Source organism: Saccostrea echinata, unplaced genomic scaffold (assembly GCF_033153115.1).
Source record: "Saccostrea echinata isolate AGI-Se365-2 ecotype Australia unplaced genomic scaffold, CSIRO_AGI_Sech_v1 ptg000008l, whole genome shotgun sequence".
In the NCBI taxonomy this organism is placed as follows: domain Eukaryota; kingdom Metazoa; phylum Mollusca; class Bivalvia; order Ostreida; family Ostreidae; genus Saccostrea; species Saccostrea echinata.
The window spans coordinates 9,577,979-9,601,098 of NW_026889757.1; the positions used below are offsets into that span (position 1 = coordinate 9,577,979).

At 30.4% G+C, this 23,120-nt stretch overlaps 2 protein-coding genes and 1 long non-coding RNA gene across 5 annotated transcripts in view; 2 read left to right on the forward strand and 1 right to left on the reverse strand.

Moving 5' to 3' along the window:
- Positions 1–3,080: 3,080 nt before the first annotated feature.
- LOC133181051 (uncharacterized) overlaps positions 3,081–23,120 on the reverse strand; it is a 54,386-nt gene continuing 34,346 nt past the window's right edge. The window contains exons 1-3 of one of the 3 annotated variants that reach the window (XR_009720431.1): positions 13,631–13,695; positions 3,712–3,902; positions 3,315–3,380 (exon numbers count right to left, since the gene is read on the reverse strand). Coding sequence is in view for 1 of the 3 variants with exons in the window: in XM_061315592.1 (XP_061171576.1) it covers positions 3,317–3,387; positions 3,722–3,902 (252 nt within the window). In the remaining 2 variants the exon portion in view is untranslated. Of the gene's footprint in view, positions 3,388–3,711; positions 3,903–6,911; positions 6,992–13,630; positions 13,696–23,120 lie in introns of those variants that run through there. The other 2 variants (XR_009720432.1, XM_061315592.1) reach the window with 2 other exon arrangements.
- On the forward strand, positions 5,287–6,066 carry LOC133181050 (uncharacterized). Its single transcript, XM_061315591.1, has 2 exons — positions 5,287–5,677; positions 5,997–6,066. The coding sequence occupies exons 1-2, from the start codon at positions 5,331–5,333 to the stop codon at positions 5,998–6,000; spliced, it is 351 nt and encodes a 116-aa protein (XP_061171575.1). The 5' UTR covers positions 5,287–5,330; the 3' UTR covers positions 6,001–6,066.
- Positions 6,502–7,140, forward strand: LOC133181052 (uncharacterized). Its single transcript, XR_009720433.1, has 2 exons — positions 6,502–6,890; positions 7,072–7,140. It is a non-coding gene; the product is annotated as an uncharacterized LOC133181052 (long non-coding RNA).

Sequence of the window (23,120 nt, forward strand, 5' to 3'; positions counted from 1 at the left end):
TAAACAATAACTTCTTAATGGAAAAACATTCATTTGGATGTTCATACTTAACACAAGTATAACAACTTGTGTTTGGAAGGTATGTCATGACCTTGATCATATGTCATTTTGGCAAGTTCAAGGTCACTGGCAGAAAAGGTGTAAAATTTGTGTTCATTATTCCCTAATTACCTTCCCTAATGGATGAGTATTGGACGTTGAAATTTCAGAGATTATTTGTGAGCTGAAAGTATATCATAATCTTGACCAAAAGTGAATGTGGCAAGCTCAAGGACACTGGCAAAAAAAAATATATCAAATTCATGTCAGGTCTATAATTGGGGAAACATGTATCACTCAAAGATTTCTTGTGATTAGAGGCGATATGCCCCATTTTTTTAAACAAAGGACATTTTGCCAAGTTCAAGGTCACATTTAGAAATTTGTATATGGGTACTTGAAAAATAGCAGCAGGGGGAGGGGGGGGGGGGGGAGATATATTTTTGTGAGCTTGAGTTGCTCATAGGACATCTAGATTATTCAACTTCATTGGCAAAAATCTGCCATTATATATACATGTACTGGGCATATTGATATATTTATACAGAATTGACATGAGGCTTTCTTCTGACAGTAATTTGAAATGCAAAAGGAGAATAATCTGGTTTATGTGTTGATAATCCTGATACCTTGTCAATAATCTTGAAGAAAAGTAATTGATGCAACTTTTTGTTAATAAGATGATGTCTCAGAAGTACAAAAACATTCCAAAGATCTATCAAATTATGGTTAATGTTGTGATATTCTAAAATTGTAGAAATTTTCTATTTGCATTCTATAATTTTCTACTTGTGCTCTATCATTTTCGATTTATACTGTACACTTTCTACTTGTAATCTATATTCTTTATAGATTATTTATACTGCATAATATCCAATGGTATTTTGTAATACACATTATACACTATTTGTATACTATAATGTTTCAAATTGAATGGTATGTATTGTTTGTATTTGAAAACAATCATATTTCAACATACAGATGCATTTATACAATACAAATTGAAACATTATAGAATTATACAAGTAATGAAAATAATGCAATATAAATTACAAAAAAAAAAATGGGAAATTATAGAATACAAATGGACAACTATAGAACAAAAAAAGAAAATAGAGAATTCTGAATACAAATGGAACAAAAAATAAAGAATACAAATTAAATCAGAAAATTATACAATACGATTGGGCAATTATGGAACACAAATAGAAAAATTACACAATAAAAATTGTGAAATGGGAGTGAACAATTATTGAATACAAATTATTGCTTCATTTTTTTGAACCAAAAATTTTGTTCTAAGCCAAACACTATGAAGTTTTGTGAAGTTATGTGCCAAAATGATGTTGATTCTTTGAAAAAAAATTATGTACATTTATTACTAAGATTAATAGTATGGTCTGTTCTCCCTAGCTAGCTGAATTAATCTCACCTTTTGCTTTACCCACTGTATCATATGTATATATGTTTTATATATGTACCTCATGTACCATTTACAAGGTTTTTGAGTGAATAAATTGAATTGATTTTAGATCTATGCCATTCTGGATGTATCACTCCACATGTAAATGCAACAGCTAGTATATAATAGCGAGCGCAGCGAGCGGCGCGAAGCGCCGCTCGTCACTGCGAGCTCTAACGACAACGCCTGGGCGAAGAGAAAATTCGGACTACTGCACATTCATTCAATAGAATTTTTTTCCGCAGTAATTCTGACCCACAATGCATCGCTTCTTGTTCTCGCTGCTAACTTCGTTCACGCGGTGACAACAACTAAAATTTCACAAAAAAATAAACTCACCTTAATTAATGGCTATTGCATGCAGATAGTAGATTAATTAAACGTTCTTTGTTAAAATATTTGCACTTTTTAAACTTTGTTTATGGAAATGCAGCTAACATACGACGTCATGTGACGTCACAGTCTAGACGTTCCAAATGTCTCGTGCGGTTTGAAGAGGCGGATCTTAAAATGAAGTGAACAATGCGCTCGCCCCAACGGTCGCACCGTCAACATATTAGGACTTATTGAAGCTAATTCTGGGTTTTTGAGTGAGTTGAAGGCATAAAAAGTATAATGTAACATACAGATGAAGAAAGTCCAAATAGATATATTAATCAATGATATAATTTTCATGTATAAAAATAAATTTATAAAATATATATATTACTGGAGTTTACTGTTAATTTTTTTATAAATAAAAATAAATTAAAATTTGCTAAGCATTAGGTCCCTTTACCTAGAGTACTATGCAGTATCTCTAAATTTTCGTGTCAATAAACGGAAATTTCAGGTTGATCATGATGTTTTATATAAAACACAAATCATGATTCACAATAATATGTAGAATGGGCAATATTTCAAAGAAGACGATATCTTTTATGAGTAATAGAGTGCGCACATAATGAAAATATAATCGATATTTCTTTTAAGGAAATTTAATAAACAAGATTAAGTTGATTTTCTAATTATCTTTTTAGTCTGTCTTTAGACTGATGCTATAACAGATTCGCTGACTTCTGTCCTATATTTTCACTTTGAACAAGTACATGTACAATAGCCGTGTACTGAATTGCGCTTACAACAATAACAGAGGAAATTCGAGTTTGGATAAAAAGAAGTTTCTCTAAAATTGTAAATGATCAACATTAACACCTGCTTGTTGTTATAGAAGAAAATCTGATTTACTTCAAAGAGAGAAAGATGATTTTTTAAAAAACCGCAATTGTCTCCTATCTCGAATACAGTGGATATACAAACTTGTGGAGTACGAAATGAGACCACCAAGATCGCTCCTTCCCTAGTTAAAGTACCACGAGGCAAAAGTCTCAACAATAAAATGTTACAAGTTCACTATGTTGTCATTATTACATTGTTCGGCGGTTTATTATTCCCGCCATATGACGTTCCTGACGTAGATTTTTTCCAAGTCTTAAGAACGTTTAATTCAGGTGGGGGTAACTCAGAAAATATAATTCGACAATGTCAACTGTTCACGGGAGCTTACTCTAGACAACAAATTTATGATAAACACAACATATATATTTTTAATTAATTTTATTAACATGAAATAAAACAAAAAATAGCTTCTAAGCTATGTGAAAAAGATTACATTATCAAATGTTTAAGAACATCAATTGCTACAACAGATCTACTAAGAGTTTTGTATCATTATGTCAATAAAAAAAAATATAATATGTCCATCTATGAAAATATGTCCATCTATGAAAATGTCGTTTAGCACCGGAGTATTTTCCTGGAACTTAAATGCCGCAGTCATGACGGTTTCGTATGTTTCTTCAATGCCTCATCAATTACACTTTGTGGAATTTTTGGAAGACTCTCCTCTGCAACACGAATTAATATATAATCAAAGAAAATATTTAAGATTTTCTATTATTCATTTTAAAATAAAAATCCAAAGCTAAAATCATTTCTAAATAATCTTATTCAAAGTCAATTTGGTGATAGCAGACACATCATTAGACATTTACGAATTAACTGATTAATTGACTTGACAACAAAGTCTATGAATACCATCTATATCAGGAAATAAATAAAATAAATCAATTAAAATAGCAAATCATTATTAAAACAACCGATATCTATATACACTAAAAATTGTTGATTTTAAACTAAAGCCAATGACGTAACTTAAATCAGTAAACAACGTTAACTTACCATCAATGTCGTCCATTTCGATATCGTCTATTTCATTGTAAGTGTCTGGCGCATTCGGGTCAAGTCTTTTTTCGTGTTCTTTCAACAAAATCTTTTTTGATGGATCTGGAGGATTTCCTTTCGCTGGTTTTGGTGTTTCTGTTTTGACCGTCTCAGGTTTCTTTATTTCTTCAGCCATGTTCTGTAATTAATAAACACAACATAATCACTGAATAATCTTTCTGCAGTGTGCTTATTGCGTTTGTTCTAAAAATTAAGAAAAAAAATCCCACAATAAACAAACGCAGAAATAAAACTTCATCATGCGAATTCTTTGGGAAATCCCAGTTTGTAAAATACAAATCACACTAGCCTAGTTAAATAAAAACCAATAAACATAATTATTTCGCTTACTATGAAAGGGATTTTGGACAACGTCCAAAAAGTAGCGATTGCACATTAAAATTTAAATGTAGACCAATGTATGAAGTTTGCATTTAAAAAAAAATGTGAATAAAAAGAATAAAAGGCTTTATGTAAACAGGTAGATAAAATGACACGCACTATGAAATAATCGACCTCTGCGAGGATAAATGAACAACGCCTACTTTGTCAAAGTGCTTTAAAACAGTTGCATGACAAAGTTAACAATAGTTACACACAGCCCATCCTAATTTCATAAAACTAGTCAATAACAACACCGCTCACCGCTTTCAGGAAATGAAAAATGGATTTCCATGAACCTGGCCTAAATACTTTTATCTGAGCGTGTTGATATTTTTAGACAGGCATTAAGTCATGTTAAACAAGAAGATAGAAGTGCTGTTCAGCGTTATAATTAGACAGACGGTACTAAGGGTTTTCCAATATAAGCGATGTTTTTTTTAGAGAAATAGTCATAAAGATTTCCTTGAATATAAATAAATTACATTATTAGACATGATGAAAAATGTCAAAAAGGATATAACCACAGGCATAAAGAAGAAATACAAAGATTTTTTCCTCCTGTTTTCCACATTTAAAAATGCGATGTTTTCAGACCAATCTGTCGTTTTACCCCCCAGAATAAAGAGAAATGAAATTCACATTAACAGGGACATTGTGATTTTTCTTTGTCTTGAAAAGGGGGGGGGGGGCTATAGCAAAATGAAAGATCCTACATAAATGAAGATTTCTAGCATAGTGTCTTTTAAACTATTATCTCTGTAACCCTGCACATGTAAAAGAAAAGAAGAAAATGTATGCCTGGACCGGGAATCGAACCCAGAACCCCTGCATCGCTAGTCAGGTACTACCCAGGCTGATATCCACTGCTCAAAAGTACATACATATATGTACAATGTAATAAAGTAGATGTCACCGAAAAGAAGACAAAACTTTATTTCTTACAAGCCTCTAACATTTTCTAAACTTCTCTGATCATTTTTAATAAACAAAAATAATACTGCATTCTTTTATGTTCTAAGAATATATAATGAAAGATTTTCTGTCTTACTTCTAATAAAAACAAGATCGTTGAAAACGTCATTCATACCATGCGCATGCTTGATCTACGTGGCCCAAATGTTTAGCCTAAAAAGCTAATAACCCAAAGTAATTCCTCCATATTGACTCAAACGATTCCGACAAAATGTCACGTGGTGATTTTTCCCATTTTGACGACATTGACTGTGGCAAAAGTATTAAGGACGAAGAACACTATAATGAGAATTGCAGTTGCAAGAAAAAGAAAGTGAAGCGCAATGGCCGCACTGTCTTTGTTTGGTACAGAATCTGCTATTGTGGATATCATACAGATAGAACATCTGAGTATAACAGAGCAGAAATACCAGACAACCCACCGAAAGATGGAATAGACATCCACTACAATGAAAGCTGTTATTATAGAACTGAGAAACATCGAGGCTGCATCTGGAACTCCTATAAATTTGTTCTCTACTGTTACTGTCAAAGAAGGTCCGCACAAAATGCACAACGGTAAATATATAAAAAGATATCAAAAGAATTGAGTTTACTATTTGGGTTTGTTATATTAAAATTAATATAAACATCTATCGTGGATTACGTTTCACATCATGCACTCTTCAAGCCTGATTCTGTACATGGGTAGGAAATTAGCATGTTTAAATTACTATTCACAGAGACCTTGCATACACTTTGTTTGGATACTGAAATTAGATGTGCTGTATTTTTGAAAAGAAAAATCCACTATCAAAAGCTTTATTACAACATTTGAAATAAAATGTTCTTTCTTATTAATTCTCACTGGATTATTTTTATTATTTTTTTTTTACAGATGAAGACGGATAAATATTCGCAGTACTGAGAATGTAAAATTTGTTAATAAATCTTTTTTGTACATCCAATTTTCTCTTCATTTCTTTGTAATCTGTACACCGACAAAAAGGTATATGAGAGTATGACCAATACATCCGAAAACTGTCGGTATTTTTGGTATTTATTTTGGACATACATGTATGCTCACACAAACTTGAGGATACACTGTAGATAAATATTCCTCTAAAAGAAAAAAATATGCAGGTGAATTAAAGATAAAAGTCTTTATAGAAAGTAGAAGCTGTTGGGCAAAATATACAAACAAATACCTGATTAATACTTTTATAGAAACATTACTCAAAATGATTAGATGTCAATAAAATATAAAAAAAAAAATCCATTAAAAAGCTTCGATCTGTATTAAAATAACCACTACGTACTTAGAAATTGTTGCGCATGCGTTCATATATTAACCCATCTATAAAATGTAACAATTGCGCCTTAATGAAACCTACACGATAGTTCAAACATGGCAGGGGAATACAATGACTTCACCGACCACTTTCAAGCCAAATCAATCCTCTCTAAACAAACCATGGATGGCGAAATTCATCAACAGACAAAATGCCAGTGCACACGCCGTGCTCTATATTACAATGGACGAAAATATTACGTATTCTACAGACGATGTTACTGTTATGATTATCAAGACAGATCAGAAGAATTTGATATCACCCCCGAAAATTCCTCATTACCGCACAACCAATTAAATGAAGACGGTATAGACATCCACCAATTTTCAGACTGCAAATATGTTTATCAAATGCAATGGGTGCATGGAAGGCAGGCGAAAATATTTCGACTACATTGCAGCTGCAAGACAACAGCAAGGAGAAATATGGTCCGTTAAATTGTAAGTGTAAAATATACTCACTTATTTGAGAAGAATTCGGTTACACTCCCTACACGCTCATGAAAACAGGAAACTGATATTTAAAGTTCTTTCTCGAGATTAATGTAGTGTGTGTATATGAATGACTGTGTATGAACAAACAGCTTGGAAGCTTTTAATCGATTCTCAATTATCATTTCAGGAAGAAGATGACCAATGTTTCGGAGAAAAAAATGTATTTCTGACTTAATAAACCATTCACCCAAAATAAGGTTGCTTTTTTTCTTTATATACCAAGAGGCATAAAAGATAAGCGTTTCATGTGCTGTATGTGCATTAGTACTTATCAGTCCATTATCTTTATAATGTCGAATGACAGTGAAGTGAGTGCACACATTTGTTTGCCCCGTTTCAATATGCATTTATAAAATGGCGTATTGTTTATATTATGCTTTCAAAACATACAAAATATATAGGAAAAACTTTTAATGAAGATTTAAAGAAAAAAATTATATATGTGTTGCTCAACTCATTCAAAAAAAAAAAATGTCAACAGAATTTCAACACAACACATAAATTTCTTCCCCCTTTTTTTTTTAAAGAGGAACGGCAAGTTTTCGTTCCACTGAGAGATATATTTTAAATATTCGAATCTACTAATAAGTAGATCAGAAAAATCCTCGCATCGTATTTAATTTTTTTTAAAAAGACTTCCTGTAATATTTTAAACGTCAGATCTCATATTACAAAAGATCGACGCATGCGTATTTCTAAGCATCTAAAGTATAAAACACAACAATCCTACTTCTATTATTCCCATTGACAATTGCTTTCTCTAAACTGAAAAATCTCAGTATGTCGGATTTTGTGGATAGTAAAGATATTAAGAAAGAATATAGAGAAGATCACCATGATAGTGAATGCAAAATAAAGGTACTAAAAATTCCGAAGATAAAAGGACAGAATAAATACAAGGTATTTTATAAAATCTGCAAGTGCAGCAGAGATTTACCTAACAGATTACCGGAATACAGAATGGCAAAAGAAGAAAAAGTGTTACCAGAGAGCCAAGACGGACTTAAAGGAATAGAGATACATAGTAAAGAAGAGTGTTCGTTTACAATAATTAAGGAGCGACAAGAAGGATGCAAGGTTTTCGTCATACATGTAGAGTGCTACTGTGGGGAGATTGCAAGTAGGACCGCTGCTAGATGATTTACCAAAATTAAGACTTTAAAATCCCACGTTTTAAGAAAGAGAAAAGAACATTTCAATAATTTTAAACATAAAACTATTTTACTGTAAAATCGAAAGATATCTTGTGGATTGATTTGAATTATTAATCTAAAAGATGCTAATTTTTTTTTATACAATTCTAATGAAAAACATTTAGTGTTTTATTTTGTTGACATCGATAAGTAGACTCTTAATCAACACGCTTGATTTAAAACAAATGTGATTTTAGCTTCAATAAACACAACAATACACAAATCTTGTGTATGTGGTTTTTTGGTTTTAAACATGATATAAGATTGCCTTTTTTAAGTGTGGGAAAACTTTATCACTACAACTTTTTTTTCTTGTATGAATAAGATTTGTTGTGCAGAAATATTTTAACAATGTTTCAATGAAATCATTCTATCAAATAATTATTACTTAAAAAGAAAACCTTAAAGTTAATCACACCAAATTAAATAAAAAGTCAAGTCTAAACATACAAAATGTTATCAGATATCATGTCTGAACAATATCTACATTGAATGCTGGTGATTTAAACTTCAAGCGTCAAAGCTAAAATGCAACCACAGGTAAAGCGATCTGTATATACAGCACTTGTGCAGTTAGAGCAAAAGCTTTTAAAGTATTCATGTGTAATCTTAAATAAGCTACACTGTACATAAATATCGGATAAATATTACTTTAGAAACTAAAAAAAAATCATAAAGGATGTTCATTGATTCCATAAAACGCACGATATGACAAGGAACTCAAATATTGCTATATCTCTACCTATCCCAGGGAACTTCATGACCGCTTTATTTAAATTGCAACTCACTATTACAGAAAAAAAACTATTTGTTTATCGATTTCCCAAGCCTCACGTTACCATAGGGAGTCACGCATCTGTAGAGCACCACAATAAGCTCTATTTTAAGAACAAAAAAATCCCAATATGAGTCACGAGAGTTCCAAGACAATACCCAATTTATTACATCATATTTATAAACTTATACGTCGATTAAAAAATTACCATGGAAAATTTGTCTTAGAAGTATAAAAGGCAAAATCCAAACTCAAAAATTAGTTAACTTGTCTACATTGCAAAGATGGACAGGTACGACATATCAGAAATAGATTTAATATCAGGAAGCGATGGTGTTGAAGAAGAAAGACACTATAGCGATACGTGTTGTCCGGTTATGACAAATGGCACCTACAGAAGAGGTTTAGTGCCTATTGCTAAAGTCGTTGGCTACTTCAGAAACTGTAAGTGTGGCAAATATAATGAAGCCCAATGTGAAAAAGTTTTGGAACAATTTTATAGATCTTCAGTACCATTACCTACCGAAGGCGTTGACATTCATAGAAACAATCAGTGTTTTTATTCCGAAGAACCAAAAGTTGTATTTATTAAGGAAAACGGAAAACAGAGGAAGGTTTACATTTATCCTCTGACCTGTGTATGTAAAACACGAGCAAAGACGTTTGGCTATTTACGTTAATGGAAGTCTATGGAGAAATCACGAAAGGTAAGAAACGATAGACGGGCAAAATAATTTTGAAATATCAGTTAACTTCTACTGAAAGAATGGAGTTCAAAAGAAGAACACACACTTGTTCAGGAAAAGTGCTTCAAATTTATCCACCTTGAGTATATGTTCGTAAGCCTTATAATCGATAAAAACAAGAGTGTACTCTTTCTTGACTTCGCTGTGATGTTCGAGTACTTTGGGGATAGTTGTGTTCATGTAAATGAATCCCTAAATGCAAAATAGACTTTATCGTGTTTAAAACGCCGTTCTGATTGAGTAAGGAACATGTATTAATTTTTTGTCTGTATTTTTTACTAAAATGTACAAATTCAAATAGAGAATGCTCATTCAAATTTTATATTAGAAAATGATTGTTAATTAAAAAATTACCCCGGTATCACAGAGATGTTTGGCAAACCTCACATGTTATTATTTTGCCAACAGATATACATTTAAGAAAATAAAAATCATCAAGGACCGATTTCTCGTAAATGTGGCAAAACGTAAATCTTACAGTTTATTGTAAAATCCAAGTTAGTAATTAAGATTTCTTTGAATCTATATATCTTTCACCTAAATACTATACGATATATACACTATATATATAGTATATACACTAACATGATGATCTAATGTGTTTCAAATTCCTTTCTTTATTGCAGGTTGTCCTGGACATAGCAGTTTGAGCATCATTGTCACTGTGAACGTGTTTGAAGAACCTGCTGCAAAATCATGTGAAGAGAACAAAGATTTTCACCTGAACAACAAATCAATGACAGAAATACATTCCATTATATATCCAAAATAAGATTCATCTATTTTATTTTTAGATATTGTGTATAGTTTCTTCTCTCCTTTTTCATAGATATGAGTGTGACTGTGTGAATTTATTACTGTAAAAATATATATTCGTAACAAATTTTATGGTGTTATAAATATTCTGCTCTAATAAAACAAAAACATAACAATGGAGTTGTTTAATAATCTAAGTTTAAACAGCAATATACTGTAGAGAGAATAAAGGTATTTATTCCACTCAAAATTTAATGTCATTTGACATCTGTGAAAATTGTCAATTCTATACCAATATTGATCATTTCTACTAACTGGACGAAATGGCATAGCATGGAGGTACAAAGTTTTGTTATCAATCATGAGATAAGATGAAACTCAATCCATCTTTTAAAATTTGAAGTAATAATATGTAGAAGGAGAAAATCCATATTTTTTTGCTTTTAGTGTATTTCGTAACAGGTCGTATAGTATGATACCCGAACGTATTTTTTCAAACAAAAGTTAAAACACACACTCACACACACACATTATCAATAAAAATAATTTTTTTAATCAAATATTACAGGTAACGTCAGAATTGTCATAAAAGCAATACATTTTTGAGAGAGATAATCCATATTTTCCTTGGCCAAACAAATTTAAGAACATTATTGAATCCTCTATGATGTCTCAACAGAACTGTTCATCGATTTTTTAATGGATACATTAAATTACATGTAGGTGTCAATAGAATTTATTTTATTGTGAAGCAATAAGAACGGAGTTATATGACACTTTTTTGCTAAAAAAAAACTATTCAAAATGGCTTTTGATTTCAGATTAAGAATTATAGAATAATCTTAGCAATAATATATAAGAAAAGAAATAGTTATGTCAATCGACAGATTAAGTTACATCAAAGATATTATCCATACTTAAATGTTTTATTATAAAGATGTGGTATAAGAAATATTAATATATGCATCTAAAATTTCATTCAATTCGAATTTCGCCTACAAAAGCATTTAATAAAGGGTTGCATGGAGATTAAAAGCACAGATAGTTGTGTCAAAAATATATACATGAACATATTTATAAAATTGCCACATGTTTTGTCTTAAAAAATGCCTTTAGCTGATAGAAGAAGACTCGTAGTTAAAAATCGTAAAGCATATTTAATTCCTAGATAGTATTTTATATGGAAAGAAATTGTAATTTAAAAAAAACATACGAAAACACAATGGAAGTCATACGATGATTGCATGTCGAAAAACGTCTAATTCATAAAAAACCCCTGAACATTCTAGCTATTTAAATCAGTTGAGTACATTAATATTCTTGTGTGTGTGTGTGTGTGTGTGTGTGTGTGTGTGTTTTAAATTTCATTCCTATGAATATGAAGTATACTTAATTATTGAGGTTTCATGTGGTTTTGTCTGTCTTGAATTCAGTAGATAAACAGTAACAAGAAACAGGATCATTGGTGAGAAATATGACTAAACAAAATTATATACGGTAAAGTGAAATTGTATTTGATATGAAGACTAATTTTAACTTAGAAGATGTACAAAATATTCACAAATTTATGAAGTTCATTATTCATTCATATGAAGTTATGAAAAGTGCATAAGGGAATATATTACAAAAGTAAATGAACCTTACAAATGAAGCTGGCCTATTTACAATAGTTCTGTGTACACAAGTATATGTTTGAGTAATTCTTGTGTGAAAATTTAATATCATCCTCTCACATGACTCAGAGAATTTAGAGTGCATAAGGGAATATATGAACATCACTCCAAGTCAAATAAGGATGAGAGGTACGATCTTTGTTCTTAATCAACAATGTAAAATTTCCGGTTATTGTTATGATAATTATTGATAACGAAGATTTATGGATAGAAATATAAACTAAAAATCATTTCTAGAAACGGTAAATCAATTATGACTAACATTTTCAAGATCTTCAAAATAAAAAGAAGAATGAAGAGATATACATGTTAAAATCATAAAATTCAATGAGTTTGAACATATTACGACCGAGAAATAATTTTTAAAAAATCAAAATCTCATCTTATTTGAGGCAAACGTAAAATAGTATGAACAATTTTGGTTGACATATTCATATTCACATACTACAAGCTATTGAAAGCATGCATTTACCACGTGTAATAATATTGACAAGCTTCCAAATTAGAATACAGGCAAAGAGAGGTTTTATAAAGGAGTGTGCCTAGTAGTTTGACACACAAAGTGCAAACTCGTTAATTTGCGTTATGTTGATTTAAAATGCATTGTGTGTAATGCTGAATTTTTATTCAGTCTTTATTAAATTGCTGTCTTTGAAATACCTTTACAGTAAAATAACAAAGCGACAGTTTCCCAGATAAAGCCTTCATTTAAATATTAAAGTTGTTAAAAATAGAGTATGAATAAAGTGTTGTGCTTTTTCTTGAACCAACAAACAGAACAAGCTATATTTTCAATTTTTACCAAACACCAAGAAAACAAAACGATTTAAAAATGCCAGAAATAGCTTACGGAATTTTAGTTATTACTTTTTTGGTTTTCCCCTGAAAGCTAAAAATAATTGCTGATTTCTCTAGTTGAATTCTGAAAGATAAACTGGGGTTCTTAGCCAATGAAATCCAAAAAGAACATTACATAATGACCTAAAATAATAATGTCATAATCGATAGAAAATTAAAAAAAAATATCGAGGACCTATATAAATTTGACAACGTCCGTACATGTATCAGAACTCAGCTTGAAAGATTTAGAAGCCTACATTATATCAATTTAAGCCATCTTGCAACATGAACAACGATATAAGTGGTATATCAGAAGAAGTTTTCTTCAGTTCACTCAGTAAGCGCATGCATGGCGAAATCCATTACAGCGACGAGTGCAAAATTATTGCACGATATGGAGAGCTCCATGAATGCGGCCGAATAGTTGTTGTATTCATTCGAATATGCAGGTGCGGTAAACATGAAAACAAAGAAACTGTACTTTACAACAAGTACAGTAGTAATAAAAGACTAGCTCTTCCTATCGACGGAGTAGATGTGCACAAAGATGAAGCGTGCGAGTATGTCACTCAGAAGCATTATGACCCTTCTCTCCATAAACATGTTTATCGGTTTCAGTTGACCTGTCATTGTGCTGCTAGACAGCGAATGAGGAGAGCTTTACACTACAACTAGCAAAGGTATGTTGAATTATTCTTCTTACCTTTAAGTTTAACTTCCCTGTTTATTTTACTCTCAGTTACTCAGAAAATGGTTCATGCAATTTTAATTCGTTTTAGAAGTGAGAGGACAAGAACCCCCACACTGCCTTCCTACAAGTTAAACAAAATGGCTGCCTAAACAAGCAACGACTATCGGCAACCTTAGATGGTAGACACGAACTATTCAAACATACAAACACAAGGAAACGCAACAAAGGGAATGTGGAAATGGATATTTGTATATAGCAAATTATATCTACCTAACACCATTTTGTAACGAAAAAAATAATCAATTGTGAAAATGAAAGTGATTAATAGATAAATGTCGTATGTGTCAGTTGGAGTGTTCGTTGTATTCAAGAGGTTGTATTATTCAGGGGCATGAAGAGTATGATTTTCTTGAAATGTTAAAAAATGTATGGTTTATGTAAATAAAATATAAGATTAAATTTTTCATATCTCGTACAAAATAATAAAGTAGTATCTAGAACTATGTGAAACATTTCAGAAACATTTTCTTCTGTTTCTCAGGAAAGTAAAGAACCATGTGAATTGTACAAATAAAATTAACTGGAAAAAAAATCCAATACTGTTTTAACTAACAACATATTAAATATTACTTTTTAAAATCATTTTCGTCTTGTAAATTAGTCATTTCGACCTTTTGCATCCTTTTAGATTCTATTTGTCTTATGTATTTTTGTGCGTTTTCAACAATAAAGAATAGGAATTCTGGTACATATGAGATTAGTTCTTATTAAGTTAAATTCTCGTTTGAAGTCCAGTAAATGATATTTTCATAACATAAACTGTGTTCATGTTCTTTTTATAGAAAATTACATTTCTGAATGAATTGTGCCTTGAATATTTACTTCAGATTTTTTTCTTCTGAAAATCAATGATCAATAAGTTGTCAAAGTTTAAAATTTAAGCCAGGTGAAATATTTAATTTCATAATGCAGCTTAGACTACAAAGCGCTCTCAAATTAAAGGCTTATTTCCAAGCACTACTTCTTGGGGGGGGGGGGGGCTTTATATTGATATGTTTTATACATTTGGTGAAATCAGATGAATACATTTTTACCTTGAATTAAAACAGTGTCGTTTTGCTACATATGATTATGGCTGTTGTAGAGCACAACTTTTATTGATAGTAATGCATGCACAGAGAACATGTTTTACAGCCTTGAACACTTCAACAAATCAGAACTGAGAGGAGAAGTCACGTGTTCTCCTTGGAAAAAAAGATTTTAACCAATAAATGTCAATTCTGAATTAAATATTTCATTCGCCATTTTTGAGGAGGTATTCTGCATATATATCTATAAAAGTTAAAGAAATGGATATCTCAAACTATATTGATCTCGAACCTATGAGCGATCTGCCAGTATTTGAAATTCACACTTCAGCAGACTGCTGCTTCGCTTCTTACAAACTACGAAAATGGTATCGCTCAATTAACTACAAAGTATTCGTTTTATACCGGAATTGTCAGTGTGGACGTTTTGATTTCGATGATCAATATTACCAGTACTGGGACTTTGTTAATCAGAGAAGACGAGGACATGTTCTTCATGGGTTAAAAGAATGTGAAGTGATTTCAAGAAGACTAAGAAGAGCAAATGGAATGTATTACTGGGTTCTGGAAGAGCGGTGTTTTTGTCAAACCAGAAATTAAAAATGTCGACAAGTAAAAAGCAATTTTGAGTTGGAGTGATAAACATTTTTCTTTAATAAAAACTTGTACGGACATGAGATTATTATTACTATCTTATTCTTTAAAAACGTAGGGGCGTGGAACTATTGTTATCATCTTAATTACTTGGTAAACAATGGAGAAACCGTTAAGATCACGTTGAACATTGAAGTACCCGAATGTTTTTCGGTCTTCGCACGTCTTGGGATATTTTAATTATGCATTAAAAAGGATTCATCAAAACGTAACTAGTGAACGATAAAGGAACTAAAAAGATCATGGTTGAGTTTTGTTGAAAATAAATTCCCTTGGCATTCTTATATAAAATTATGATAAATATAAAATTACTTAAGAAACAATGCTATGCTGAATGCTTTTTATTTAAGAGTCGTATATTTACTTTTTGAGGTTGATATGCAAATATGCAGCATGCAACAGAACATTAAATTAAAAATGATTGATAGAATTTGAAAAACAACAAAATGCCAGAATTGAGTTTATTCAAATGTTGTCTTAAATAGAAAGGTACATGTACTTCATTATACCTTATTACGAAATTAATTTTAAGTACTCCTAATAACATACCGCCTAATAATTCAATTTTAAAATATGAGTCATATAAGTTTTTCAATATTTCACTAGTGGTACTTCAAAAACCTAAAATTTAAAAAGATGAATGATCTCGTTATTTCTATTGTGAGATATACATCAGTCTAAATAGTCACTCTTTTGTGCCTGGTGATAAACATTTAAATTATATCCGACTTGGACTCGTTCCAAAAGAGATAACGAAGCCCAGCTTTTGACAGGGACTTTGACGTCAAAGAAAAAAAAAAGAACCTTAGTTCTCTTTCGAATTGTTTGTAAAGAATCTGTTTTGCATAAAACTAAGTCATAAACGATTTTTAAAATTCCATATATGGATTTTCATTGTATCAACTATTTACATGACAGATGAATCATGACAAGTCTTGTTTCCAATAAAAAGAAAAGAAATAAGCTTGATGAAATGCATGTAAATTGTGGAATAGCGTGAGCTATAAATAAATATTTTTAGTGCATCGGTCCATCAATTTTACGTAGAATATTCTATCTTATAACAGTCAACTGAACGTTACCCAGTTGTACCCAGTTGAGGTAGAAGTTTGTTTTATTAGTCTGTGCTTAAATGTTCATTACTTAGTGTTGCTATCTTACATTTTGTTCAGACCGTACTTGAAATGTACATCAATATCTCTTCTTCCCTAATTCTCCAACAACAATATATATTTTTTTATTTATAAAGAAACTAAACTAAACTTTAATAAGAAAAAAAAAAAAAAAATAAAAATAAAAATGACGAAAAGTTAGTTTTATCAGATAAGATTCTCATTATATACATGTTATCCATTTTATATTTCAATGTACATTGTGTAACCAAGGTTAAGGCGAATGAATTTTCAATCTTCTTAGTCTTTAGAGAAGAAGAATCTATTGCTTAGATAAACGGAGCAATGGTAATTGCTTGGAAATTTTCATAGCCCTACTATTTATACATCCCCGTCATCTAAAATCCGAACTCCTTTGTAAGATATGTTTATATAAGACACGGAACCTCTTTTTTATGTTAAGCATATCTCACAAAATCATTCTCTGTGAATTTAAACCACGAGCATATCAGTTATTAAATTGAAATGTTGTTAGATTTTGCATACCTGGGATATATAGATACGAAAAAAGCGAGTGATAATGTACATAATGAAGCACATTCTAGTCCGAAATGTAAATTCAAGAAATTTCTAGTGACATTAACAGTAAATGGTAATGAGTTGCTTGAAGTTGTTTTTTGGAAAAGGCACTGTGTTTGCAAGCAAGAACACCCGTCTGCAGACTTTCTTGATGAAGACATGCTGATGTCAATTATTGAAGGCAACGAGGTTTTCGAAGGTTTGGTGTTACACGTCAAAAAAAGCTGCAAAATCTATCGTCGAACTAATATGTCTCGAAATGGGAACTTTGTCTACGAGGAAAAATGTTATTGCAGAACTAGAAACGGAGGTGCATTCTAAAGTCACAGTGAAGGGTACGTATTTTCTGAATTTCCAATTTTTTCAGCTTGCATGTAAAGTCAGACATATGAAGACAACTGAGTAGATCTTAAAAACGAGATTTATAAAAAAAAAAAAAAAAGATTAAATCTCAGTTATCTATTTCAACCTTAAATTGAACCAGAATTCAATTATATTTAATTATTATTTCTTCTTATGAAGTAAAAGAGACAACTATAAATATAATTGTCTTTTTAATAAGAATAGACCTCAGGAAGACAAAATTTATGAGAAGTTGTCAATAAACTAGCTTTTAGGTCACTATAGGTATGCTAAAAAATGCCTTTTATACACATTTTTGCGTGTCTTGTATTTGGCTACGAATTTGAATACAGACATCAATTGAGAGCTATAACATTAAACACAAACAGAAAATTATCAACCAGTAAAACTAAACTCTCTTTTACAAATGCATCAAGTTAATTGACGAGAAAAAAATGTTTTTATTTCAATGAAAAAATTACATTTCCCGTGAAATTAGTAGTCAGATTAATGTTTTTATCATTCAGTTATATTTTTAAAAATTATTAGTCATATCCTTTCTTATCTTATAATAGTTACATGAAAAACAAACATTCTGAAATGTGTTGCAGGTGCCTGTGTTTCAAACATAATTATGTGTTATTATATTGTCATCAGTGAATATATTTGAGCCACCAATCGGTCCATCCATCAACTAATGTTTACAGAAGAGTAGCCTCCAGAATTTTTGAAACAGGAATATAGTTAAAAGTACAGTTGACATCAGTTTAGTTTAAGTATCATTTTGTTTGTATTTGTCTCTTGTTTGTATGACTTATTCAAAAATCTTAGCAATAAATCTTTTTCCTTAAGAAAAAAGTAAATACATGTAAGAATAAAAGTTTTTGTAAGTTTATATCATTTTCTTGTTTTTACATTATTTTATGCATAAATTTTTTGAAAAATAAAGTATTTACCCCCTTTTTTCAATTCATTGCATATTATAAAAAAGAGAGACGGTTGATAAAAATAATTGCCAGAAATATAACTGTCATGCCAGTTGTAATTTAGTAAAAAGCAAAATCACATTAAACATATTAATTGTGTTGGTTGTGTTTCATAGCTTTGTGTGCAAATGAATAAAATAAGTCTGAAAATTTTCAGTTGTCATTATTACCGATAAATGCAAAGTACTCAGATAAAAACTCTGTTGCAATGTACAATACTTGTACAATCTAAATTGCTTAACTTTGGTGTGAGTACCATGGCAGACATGAAACGGATGATTTTAAGAGTTCCTCGCTATTAATTAGATTATACGTTTCATTATGCTCAATCTGATTTGAAATACTTTAATAAATAGGTAAATTTAAGGCAAGTGTAAAGACTATCATTATTTTATATTTGACAATTGTTAGGATAAGTTACTTTTGAAGAAATACTATATATCAAGGAAGAATGGAAACACTTTCAGCAATCGTTGTTCATCATGAAAAAAAGGCAATTTAAACGAATAGTTATAAATACTCAGTAAATAATATCCTGTACTGTTCGGATTCTTTTCAAGCAGAAATGAACAAAGGGAAATGTTTAATAGGCATGTTGAACATTTTCACTGAATAATGTAGCATACCCCTCTCTGACTAACGTCATGCAATTCAGCCCTAGTCACATGTTCTTACAATTAGCCAATCAAATACTGAAGCCAGTATTTAACGGGAAATTGTCATTAACCATTGCAAAAAGACAATGGACTTGGCAGACAGCGCCTATGACTATTTTAATTGCATAGAATGCCATTATCAAAATGGTTGTCATTGGTATAAAGTCGTTATTGATGGAATGTACAATAAATGGATAAGGAAATGCGTTTGCAAGCGAAATCTGTCGGCGAAAGAGGTTGTCCATCGATACAGTTGCAAGATTTTTCAGACTGTCCACTTTGGTAATGGACAAAGGTGGTACAATCTTAAATGGGAATGCCACTGTTAAAAAGACAGTAAGTAGTTAAAATGACATTGATTAGAAAATAAATCAACCATGATGTTACTTATCTAAATATTCTACTGAGTATATAACATTTTTGCAGTAGTTTATTGACAGGAAGCCTTACAAGCATTTAGGCACACCAAAAAATTAAGAAAATGAACAAATTATTATTTGATTTTCTTATTCTGTGTGTGTCTTTTTTGAATAGAAGAAACAAATATTAGGAAACATTATAATTTCTTAGCCTGCTATTAATTTATGAAATGAAGTCGAAAGATTTCGCATACCGAAAGAATTGTTAAGATATTAAAGCAATCACTGAAACATAGGGATAGGGGATGTCAGGGTCTATATATACCGAATTTCTTGATATCTCTTAGTAAATGAAGACTGCACTCAAAGAAGCTATAAATACTGCACACTAAAGAGTTCTGATTGTAGGGTAATTTGTGCATATATAGTGATTTTCCCTTATCCGGAAGATAGAATAAACGGTTATACATAGTTAATGACACGATTATAAAAGATTAACGTATTCATATTTACATTTGCCGATGTCTTTCCTTATATGACAATACTAATTGAATTAAAATTCAATTTTCAATGACATGCAGTTGGTCTTATGATCAGACTTTCTTGCGTATGGAAAGCAAACTGCACGAGCCATTTGGAAAGTTCAGATTGTGACGTCACATCACGTCATAGATAGGTTATATTGCATTTTCATAACAAAGTCTAAATAGTGCCTATTTTTCCTTGTAACACGAATAAAAAAGAAAATATAAATATAAGAAATAAAATATAATGTTTTAGAGTTTCATTGAGATATGACATGAAGTCGGTACGTGATCAAATCTACTATAACGCCCTTCGGGCGTTATAGAATTTGATCACGTGACGACTTCATGTCATATCCTAATGAAACTCTAAAAATGATATCTTATTTCTTAATTAACATAATATTAAATGAAGAACAGTAATTGAATGCATTATTTACACGTATTTTACTATTAAAAGTGTAAAGAATAGTGATATGTTCACTCAAGCTAAATTGTCTATCGACAATTTTTCATTGTGAACTCAATAAATATGTATACCTTTGTACCTTATATAAATATATTAGGGCGTTTTATAGCCTAATTCCTTAACAAATATGGAGGAATTTACACTTATATGATTGAAATACTAGTATGCATGAGATGTGATAAAATTGTAATATATTTATCTGGAACAACTGAGCAACATATTTATGGATTCTTTGCTTTTAGATGTATTTCTGCTAATACTTATTTTCCTTTTGTTAGTGTCATCATCATAAAAAAATTATTGCTGTACTTTGCGATACATGAGACTTTGCTTCATATTTTGAGATGTTCACAATAGACACAGAACATTACAATTTCCTTTATACAGTTACTAACAGGAAACTCTAACGAAAAATAAAATATATAAAGTAACACATTTTAATACTGAAAACTACCTTGAAATGACTATTCCAAAATTTCAAAGATCTATTCTTGCTCAATTTAGATGTGGAATTTTACCAATTAGAGTTGAAACCGGAAGATATAAAGGAGAATCATCAGAAGATAGATTATGTAATTTTTGCTCTAAAGATGAAGTAGAAGACGAGTGCCACTTTTTACTTCATTGTACTAAATATTCGAATTTCAGAACAAATTTATTTACTAGCATTAAATGCAACCCCACTTTGTCTATGTCAGATCTAGAAAGTGTAATTTGTTGTACAAAAAAAAAACGCTATGCGTTATATTTGTGTATATATATATATTTCATTTTTTTTGGTTGAAAGTGACATATAGGTCCGCTGGGCCGGGTGTTTGAATATTTAATTGTATTGAATGTTTCTCATTGTATTGTATAACACATGTCACTATAATAAATGATTTACTTACTTACTTACTATTATGAAATAAATAAAGGAACTGGTCTACTCAAGGAAACAGAAACCTTGTGAAATCCCAGAAAAATTATTTATAAATCCGAGTAAGAAGTTTAAAAATAGTAATGGAATAAACAAAGGACACGAAACCTCATTCTCAGTAAAGAGGCCTTTCGATCAAAATTGTCTCATAAGTATCAGATATTCCGTTCAATCTAGGGGTTACTTATTATTTATGAAAAAAAATTCTGAAAGTGCCTTAGAGTTTAAATCATTACAGATAATTTTCACAGTACACAATTTTATCCTTTGTATGAAAATAATACATTGAACTCAGTTAAATGACCCACTTTTAATATATCTACTCTTTAAAGTAGGTCTCTGTCTTTTTAATCCATACGTGAGAATACCCATGATCTTTGTACATGTTCGTAATGCGCGTTCAAATAGATCGGCATTTTTTCAGTCAGTATCAGTTTTGCTTATCGTCGATCCATGTGATCGGCATGTGTGTTATTTGAATTTGAAAAACAACAACAACAACAACAAAAAAACAATAATAAAAAAAACCTAAACAGTTTTGATTGTATAGCCTCTGTTATACGACGTTGTTTTTAGAACAATTAACACTTTTTTCCAAAAAGTTTGTTTTTAAACCTTCAAAATTTGCCACAAAGATAAAATCCAAGAGTTGAATGCGCTCACAATCAATGTTGTTTCTTGATATACACACTTAAATGATTATAATATATATATTATCCCTAGCAATGGAATGTAATACACAACCAACTTTTGTGTCTTTTTTAAGAAATTGTCATACTGATAATACATATTTAAGGTAGGTCCCTACTGGACATTTTCTGAATTAACGTAATGTTTTCTTTTTTGGAATCATTAGAATAGCATCTTTGGTAATTAAAAAACCCCATTAAATACATGTCTCGACCGGTGCTATTCACAAGAAATAGAAGGTTCTTGTTATAATATGGTATACAAAATTGATCAAATGATGTAAACTGATTTTTCGGTGGCAACTGCACCAAATAGACAATTATTTGAATATTAGTTTAAATTTAATTGAGATTGATTAAAATATGAAAAATCTCAAGAAACATTGGACAAAAAAAAAAAATAAATAAATAAAGCTTACATACAGCTTTCTGACATCTTGTAAATGGGTGAATTCAAAAATAATGACCATCAGAATTAAATTTAAAAAAATTCAATTACCCATAACACATTTTTCACTTATATCATCATATTGTACGTGCATTCTAGTTAAAATTCCTGAAGATGCAATAGAATAGACAATTGGATAAAAAAGTTTCGATATTTTTATTAGTAAAACTTTATCTGAAAAAAGAAAATATCACTACATCCTAAACGACTTTCTAAAATACACAATCAAAAGAAATTATAGTTTTTATGCTTAAAAATGGTATCAGGGATATAAATGATTAGATCTAAACCTTGATTGAGTTTCTTCTCCTGAATATGTGGAATAAAATTGTTTTTTGATTTTTATTTTTTTCAATTCTGGTTTGAAAAGTTTTAATATGAAAGAAATGAGAAACAATAAAATTCTCCCCAAATCATTTTTGTCCATTAAAAACAATTCTTAAAATGTAAGCCAAAAAAGAATGTTGATGTTCAAGTTTTCTTACAAAAAATACTAGATTTTGAAGTGACTCTATTTTACATTATTGTGTTGCACTCCTGACATCTGATATGTATTTAATTTAACATTGTTTGAAAAATTATAACACATAATAACCCATTCTTAGTTTGTAAATCAATTCGTCGTTTTGATATTTTTTTTTATTATCTACGGCATGTTTTTCATATTTTCACGACTT

What these genes read in the sequence shown, in the direction of transcription:
- LOC133181050 (XM_061315591.1), top strand. Translation starts at nt 5,331, where the DNA reads ATGTCACGTGGTGATTTTTCCCATTTTGACGACATTGACTGTGGCAAA.